The sequence below is a fragment of the Vombatus ursinus genome, unplaced genomic scaffold (assembly GCF_900497805.2).
Source record: "Vombatus ursinus unplaced genomic scaffold, bare-nosed wombat genome assembly UNPS02014861.1, whole genome shotgun sequence".
In the NCBI taxonomy this organism is placed as follows: Eukaryota; Metazoa; Chordata; class Mammalia; order Diprotodontia; family Vombatidae; genus Vombatus; species Vombatus ursinus.
In genome coordinates, this window is record NW_020954639.1 from 15,117,611 (window position 1) to 15,126,420 (window position 8,810).

Here is an 8,810-nt window from a genome sequence, read left to right on the forward strand (position 1 = left end):
GTTTTGTAGTTTTAGTAACAAAGGGGGTGGAGAAATGAGCTTACATCATCCAAAGCACTCAAACATTGCTGAAGACTTAGCCAGTTAAGGGACATTGCCCATCAACCAAGTCCAATGAACTCCAAAGGAGGACAGAATCTGGGGAGATGAGATGTAACTCTAGACACCAACCTTTGAATAGTTCTAGGGAAAAGCTGATGGCAAAGTAGCCTTGATCTTGAGCCCAGGTTGGGCTAGGGATTCATCCTCGCAGAAGATATGGGGTTGCTTTACAAGTTAAGTCAGTTATTTAAAAAAAATCCAAAATCATTTTTGGAAAATATTAAGATAAATAGTTTACTTTGAAGGAGGAAGGGAGGAGTGCCATTTATCAACTGCTCTAGTTGGGATAGACATTTCCAAAAGGAATGTCCTCCCTGGTGGTCTCCTGATACCTAGTGACAATTGAGAAAGCTATGGGCCAATGACATGCAGCTGATGTGAGAGACTGGCACTAGATAATGGAAGATAATGTTTCTGGTCATGACATGTCTCACATTTTTTAAGGTACAGAGGGGCAATATCTCTTGATTCTCACTCACAAGGGTGTTTGTCCTTTTTGGCTGTCTTTCTGTGCCCCTGGGTGAATCTTTTCCCTAGGTTAAGGGGCAGGGGGCTTCCAATTCTGCCATCTGTGGGAGCACTTGTCATAAAGCTGGGAGGAAGGCAGTATCAAACAAGTAAGGAAAATATGCCCTGCCTAGGCTGTAGAAGCCAAAGGGTCAGAGCAGCAACAGCCCTGCCAGTGACTAAAACTGCTGCACCAGTCGCCGGCGCTGAGAAGTTTTTCGTAGTAGTTTCCTGTAGTCATAAGGATTATCTCCTGTGCCTTCTTCTCCTGAGTTTGCCATAGCCCAACACCTGGAGGGGGTAGGGTGGGAGAGAAGCACAGAGAGGATAACAATGTTAAATCCCCAAGTTCTACAAACCAGAATTCCCTTCTCCTAGTCCCATGTATGTGTATGTGTATGTGTATGTGCATATGTATGTGTATATGTATGTGTATGTGCATACATATGTGTATGTGTATGTGTATATGTATATGTATGTGTATATGTGTATGTGTGTATGTATATATATGTATAGTTGGGTTGCTTTAAAAATTTTTTTTCTCTAATCACATAGAATGAGATTAATAGACTACAGAATGGATTTGCCTTCTGGAATTTCTCAAGTAGCCAAACTTCAAAGTTTGATACTGTTTGCATTTGGAAAGGTGCTCCTTTGGGATATTTTTCAGGAGTATCTGTGGAGCTTTAGGGCTGTACCTTGCAAATTAAGCTAGCAGTCATTTTAGATCTCTGAAGTCAGTTCTCTATGGCAGACATAATATCCTTTTAGATAAAAATACCTGGAAAGCACAGCTAATAATAACTAGCATTTATATAACACTTTAAGGTTTGTAAAGCACCTTATAAATATTATTTCATTTTTATGCTGACAACATCCAACCCTAGGAGATAGGGTTTTTTTTTAATCCCCATTTTACAGATGAGGAAAATGAAGCAGAAAGTTGTTAAGTGACTTTTCCAAGGTCACACAGTATCTGAGGTCATATTTGAACTCAACTATTCCCAACTTTAGTTTCTGTGCTCTCTCCACTGGGAAACTCAGTTGCCTCTACTACTGCACTGGAAGAGTGGAGTAGAAGAGAGACACATGGATGTAATTCTAGGCTAGAGAAATGGGAAATGAACTGTGCCTCTATCCAGATGCTGATATAAGAGAAATTTGGTCATTGTCAACTCCAACCTTCTAAAACCCAGTGGACCCCAGGTTTTATCTGTGTTATAGTAGAATGAACACTGAATTTAGCCTTAGAGGAGGACTTGAGTTTTCTCATCTGCTTATCACTACCTGTGATAAGATGTTTCACCTCATTTTTTCCCTAACTTTCCAGTTGTGAGTTGTCTCAACTGAAAATAAGGCTGTTGTATCTGCTTTATGGGCAGCTAGATGACACAGTAGATAGACAGCCAGGCCTGGAGTCAGGAACATTTGAGTTCAAATCTGGCCTCAGAAACTTACTAGCTGTGTGACCCTGATCAAGTCATTTAACCCTGTTTGCCTCAGTTTTTCATCTGTAAAATGAGCTGGAAAAGGAAATGGCAAAGCACTCTAGTATCTTTGCCAAGAAAAATGGGGTCACAAAGAGTTGGACATGACTGAAATGACTGAACAACAAAAACCAGATTTATAGATTTTGGTTTGGAAAAGGTCATTGAATCCAATGAAGTCTAGAGAGGTTAAGTGACTTCCCTAGGGTCTCACAGCTAGTAAGTGTCCAAGGCAGGATTGGAACATACATCTTTGTGGTGCTTAGTCCAGAGCTCTTTCCTCTATGATGCTTTTCATATGATGACTAGATTGATTTTCAGGATCCCTTTCAGTTCTAAATCCGATGACTGAATTTTAAATACTTCTGGGTCCCAGGTGTATGGTGCATATGGCATTAAGTTCTTTGCTCCTAATCTCAAATCCTCACACCTATCCTTTTGTCCTCTTTGTACGTTCCCTATTTTCATCTAGGCAGGTGTATTGAATAATGTTTCTTTGCTTTAGTCTGCTAGTTTTCTTCTACTGGCAAACATGCCCTGTTCCTAGATTTTATTTAATATGCAGGATTCTAATACACTTTTTGCGGAGGTTTATAGGGGTCTGAGGGTTGGGCTAGAGGGAAGGGTGATACTAAAAATACTGTTATAAGAAACCTGCTAAGAAAGCAGAGACTCAGGGGAATTGAGATTAACAGTTAGTTACCAGATCAGTAGCCTTTTCATCATACCAGGCTGTCCCTATTTGTTTGATGCTTAAGTTGCTTGTCAATTTGCTTAATTTCATTTGTTTCACACGTATATGTCTTGCCCAAATAGACTGTAAGTTCCTGGGTAGGTATTGTCTTATAGTATAATAATAAGACTTACACTCTTTTGTCTCTGGTTGAATGCCCAAAACAGAATTATGTACTGTATCTGACATCAATAAATCTCATAATCTGGTCCCATGTTATTATTTAATTTTCCTTTGAGTTGCTTCTTAATATGAACCTTCCACTGCAGAAAACTGTCTTCAACATTTTCACCTCATGCTCAATATGCTCAATAAATGTCCACTAAAATAATGAAATAAATGAAATCAGTGCAAACAGCTTCTACTGTAAAACTTTATGACTGACCACTCGTGATTTGGAGCCATGTATGCCATTGACAGGCACCCCTGGAGCAACAGACAGAAAGTCGGAGGTATAGTGTCTTTGCAATAAATGAAAAGGGATGTGTGCTTTGGTGGGAGATAGCACTTTACTGAGTCAGGCATACTGGTTTATGAAAGTGGGAAACAGGCAAGGGTGCACTAGGAGGGAAGGAAATTATGGGATGAGGAAAAAGAAATCTGAGCCTGCTTCATTCTGGGTCTAAGAATGGAAAAGAATATAGGCACAGTATAATAGTAGTGGAGTCACTGTTTCAGCCTGAAAGGATTCTAATGTTCAGGGTAGGACTCACTGTGCTTAGGATTTTAGTTAGATTATACTAACATTACTACTTTGATTTGTTTTATTTCTTATACAGCATTTTTTCTTTCCCATCTTCCCTTAAATCTCAAAACTTCACAAAGGTCTATTAGGTGCCCAATACTTCTGAAACAGAATCATTAAAGCTAATTCTATCCTGAAGAAGGAACTGAGCCACAGAGGGTTGGTTTGAAGGACTCATTCAATGTCAAGCAGGGCCAATGCCAAAGAAATTAGAATGAAAATGTTGGACAATAAACACTTGAACTCTCTGTCTTCCTGTTTTTGGCCTGATGCTCCTGCTTCCACCTGATACTAGGTATGAATAACCAATGATTGACCTAAAACTATATTAATTTGTTTCTTAAAAAATAATTGCTTATGGCTTTCTGGTTCTATCACTTAGGGTTTTATTCACAAATTGCCTTTTGCTTGCGATATACAGGGTATGGCAAGAATATCTACCAAGAGGTAAAACATAGTATGGTAACAACAACAACATTTCACATTTCTATATTACCTTAATATTTCAGTGGACCTATGGGCTAAGTAGTGTGCATAATCTCCCTTAGCATAACTCACAAACCATCCACATGTTATTCTGCAGGACCCTTGTTCATGTTCCCTCATGTATAATTCATCTCTCTCTCTCTCTCTCTCTCTCTCTCTCCATTTCCTTTCTTCCTTCTGTCTTCCTCTGTCTTCTGTTTCTCTCTGTATTTGTCTCTCTGTCTCTGTCATTGTCTGTGTCTCTCTCCACTTCTCTCTCTCTCTCTCTCTCTCTCTCCATTTCCTTTCTTCCTTCTCTCTGTCTTCCTCTGTCTTCTGTTTCTCTCTGTATTTGTCTCTCTGTCTCTGTCATTGTCTGTGTCTCTCTCCACTTCTCTCTCTCTCTCTCTTTCTCTCTCTCTCTCTTTCTCCCTCCTCCTCCTCTTACTCCTCTCTCTGTCTCCTTTTTACATTTTGTAGGCAGCAGGGCATCATTAAGGACATTACTAAAGGCATTTTGCAGGTACCAGGCCATCACTATTCAATTATTACTTCTTGTTTTTGATTTATGACTGCTCATGTCCTTTTCAGAGCATACATTTCTCAGATTATATCCCTTAGGCCATATGGATCTAGAGCTGAAAGGGACCATAGAGATCACCTAATTCAATCTATTCATTTTATAAGTAAGGAAAATGAAGCCCAGGAAGCAAAGTGACATGCCCAAGGTCATAGAGGTACTACATAGCAGAACCAGAATTTGAACATAGATCCTGTGACACCAAGTTCAGTGTTCTTTATGCTGCCCTGCGGTCTCAGTATCATTGGAAATATGTTGCAGCATATTTATATTCAACATACATCTTTCCATTGCCATTTGAGTCACCTATAATTTTGAGCTTTTGGAGATTGTGGTATTGCAAGATTCTCAACTATGCCATGTTTTATTCAGAAGAATAAAGTTCAGCTTTTCCATGCATTTAACAATTCTCTCATGCATATATTAAAGTCATTCAGAATTCCTTGATATACAAACACAGGGAAGATTTTTTTCAATGACTCTCTGATTATTCATGTTTAGTAAGGTATAAAACAGGAATATGCATGCTTGCCACAAGGTATTCACCATAGTTATGGAAGATGTCCCGGGCACCATCCCAAGAGAAGACTGGGGTTCTCCACATATTCTTATGTGTGTATGATATGTTGATGGCATCAAATTCTGGATCATTAAAGGGCTTTCTTGATGAGCTCTACAACTGCTCAAAAATGCTAGCCACTGAACAGTCCTCATGGTACAAATCAAATGGCTGAAGAGCATGTATTGTCTAGATTATGACTTGCAGTTGTGCAACCATTTCACAACTAGTGCATCAATGCAATATATCCAGGACAGTCACTGTTGTTGGACCATGAGCTGGGCCCAATGTTGAATGGAAGGAGGAAAGCAGATTAGATTGCATTTGGGAAACTGAATAGTGCTTTTAATGACCCCAAACTGCTTCTGACACAAAAATCCATCTTCTTCACACCTGTTTTCCTGGTGATGTTTTATGGTTGTGAATCTCTGAATACCACAATTTCTGAAGATGGACATTTCTACAACTCTTTATAGATTTTAAAAGCATGTTCATGTGCATTGCCACGCTTTGACCCTCACAAAAACTTTTTGAGGCAGGTCCAGATATGATTCTTATTTTACATGTGAGGCACAGATTGGAGAAACAACATGTCCACATTTATACATCTACATTTAGAGCTGAGATTCAAACCCAGGTCTTTTCATTTCTAAGTTCAGTGTTCTTCACATTCCACCAAAAAGATCTCTTTTGCTTAAGCAATAAAAGTACAAATGTGAAAATGGTAGCTAAAAGTTTATTACCTTTCATCAGCCTTAAAACATGAGTTCTGGAGTTCTGTCCGTGGTCTTCTCTCTCTTGTGTAAGTTTTATGTTCTTTCAGTCCAGAGTGACTAGTTGAAAATCCTTTGTAATAGAAATCCTCTAAATCTAGTACTTTTCCCTGACTGTAAATAAACATATATGCCATACATAGTATCAGTTCTATTTTCATTTTACTTCTATTACAAAGTAATTATTTAGTTTCCTTTCAATGACTAGAATTTAGGAGTCATACACATGGTAACATAAATGGCAGAAATCTGACAATGCACAATAACATTTATCACATATCATGGTTTTTAAAACAGACTTACCAATAGCCACAACTTTTGACTTTGAACCTCAAGACTTTTCACCTAGCTTACTTTTTCTTTTGGTTCCGATTCTCTTGTGGCCAGTTTGGTTTTAATGGTGTAACTGGGAATTGTTCCTTATCACATGTCCCTCTACACACAAGTTTTCTCATCAATTTCTGCGGCAATTCTTTAGACCCCATATATAAATTCAGACTGACATCAAGTTTTATCCATTGGTATATCAAAAGGAATGTTCCCCTTGCATGATTCTGGGGAGAACCGTCTTGCTGCTGTCCTTGGGGCCTCCCTGATGCTGTTCCTCCCCACCTCCGACTATACTCAGTCTTCAGAGGAATTCCTCTGCCTTGGTTATACTCCAATATGGTATGAGCACATGGGGGTGTGTTGTTCCACTTTAACTTTTTTGAATCTCCATAGGCTTTTTTTTTTTGCTGGTTCATAAGGAGCAAAGCAATTGAGGTCAAAGTGGGAGTAACTTTCTTTCAGTCCTTCATCCATGTGCATCACTGGTATCCATAAATACTTATATACTAGTGATTCATAGACTCTGACAAACTTATTTGCTGGATCATCTCAGCAGAGGTGGAGGTGAAGCAGATTTCAGGGAAAGTGGTTGCTTGGTGTTGAAGTGTAGAGTGGTTCCAGCCCACAGAAAATGTGGCAGAGAGGCTTGGAGTAGCCAGATGGGTTGAAAGGTGCCGATCACTGGAAAGCATATTTTTCAAATATTCTAGTTATGCTTTCCATTTGTAACACTAGTATAAACATTCAATTTCTTACTATCTGTGGCACCATGGACAAGTCACTAAACCTCATTAGACTTTAATTTCCTCATGTGTAAAATCAGGCATTGGACTAGATGGTTTCTGAGGTCCCTTCTAGCTTTAGATGTACTATCTAGAAATACATAAACAAATCATTTGTTGTTAGCATCATTTTGGAACGTGTTTTGTCAGTCCCCCATAAATACATTTTTGTCAATTTATTGGGGATAATTCCAAGTTATTAGTTGATGCTTGGGCACTGATATAAGGAAAGACTATGGTATAATGTTGGTGTAGTAAAACATCAATTGACCAGAATGTTCAGGGAATAGGATCTTCTCTGGTGAATTGATTTCTCTGGTTAATTGGAGCTTAATCATACTAATCTCTACCAATTTTCCAGTTACTGTTGAATATTAAAAACACATTATTTCATACACCTGCTTTAGTAAACATAATATACTAAAGGTAAAGCAGTGTTTGGAATATAGTAAGCACTTTAGTGCACATAGTAATGCTTTTTCATTCATTCACTTAGTCTTTCAATGATGACTGGATCCTGGAGGGATACACTGTACTTTGTACAGAATATACTTCAATACTTTAGAAGATCACTGATTTCATCAACGCAAGTCCTCTCTCCACCAACACACATGGGAATCCCTCTGTATTTTACTAGATGATTTTCATGAACTGCTATGGCTGAAAAAACTAACCACCTGGTGGCCCACCTTCTGGTGATGAGTGTCCCTGACCTTAGCTAGATTTGTCCACTGGCAAAAAATATACAGTCCATCACTGATGCTGTGCACAAAGCCTTCCAAGCTCAGTAGCCCTTGACAAAACCTTTTCTCTGCTGCCACAGCTTTGGAGACCTCAAAGTCACCATCATACCATGATGATGTACTGAAATAGGATTTTAAGAAAGGTTGTATGTAATAGGCACTTGATAACAGCACTTATGTAGCACTTTAAAGTCTGCAAGGCACTTTATATAAGCTATCTCATTTGATCCCCACAACAACCCTGTGACGTAGGTGCTGTTACTATCTCCATTTTACAGTTGGGGAAACTGAAGCTTAAGGAGGTTAAGTCACTTGCCCAGCCTCACACAGCTAGGATTAGAGTCTGGATTCAAAGTCAAGTCTTCCTGACTCCACATCTATCACCCTATCCACTGCGTCACCTGAAGGTATGAGGGCTTGGAATAAATGCTTCAGAATTCTAGGATATGCCCAGATGCTAATTACTTGAATAAGTAATTGATATGGCTTTTGTTTCTTGTGATTTACATTTTGCTCCTAAAGGTTGAGTGCATAGAAATATAAATAAGAGTTTTACTGTAGTCCCTTCTTTCATGAATATTTGTTTTAATGAAAAGATTATATAACCTCCTTCTTTCTTCATAGAGTTTGGAGATAATGGGCGTGTAATACTGACATACTATCAGTTTTAGTCGGTATGTTTGCTTGGTTTTATTCAGCTGCTTTAATCTTTTTTTTTTTAAATTCTTTGTTACAAGGGATGGCTTACTGTGTAGGGGGGAGATATTCAGAGATGAGGTGATGTAAAAGAAAAGATATCGATGAAAATTTAAAAAAGAAAAGACTACATGGTCAGAACTTTGTCCTACTTCTAGGTAGCTAGCATGAGTGCAGCGTAATCTGCAGGGTTACAAGGGTCATTTTGTATTCTATCAACTTGGCTTGACAGTCTTAGGCTTCAAGGTACTGAGACTACTACTACTACTACTACTACTACTACTATGACTACTACTACTGCTACTACT

The 8,810-nt window shown here is 38.7% G+C and overlaps 1 protein-coding gene across 1 annotated transcript in view; it reads right to left on the bottom strand.

Annotated features, from left to right (window-relative positions):
- Positions 1 to 788: 788 nt before the first annotated feature.
- Positions 789 to 8,810, bottom strand: part of MYO3A (myosin IIIA) — a 255,909-nt gene continuing 247,887 nt past the window's right edge. Inside the window, exons 32-33 of the mRNA XM_027841624.1 lie at positions 5,922 to 6,065; positions 789 to 900 (exon numbers count right to left, since the gene is read on the bottom strand). Of these exons, the coding sequence (XP_027697425.1) occupies positions 789 to 900; positions 5,922 to 6,065 (256 nt within the window). The remainder of the gene's footprint in view (positions 901 to 5,921; positions 6,066 to 8,810) is intronic.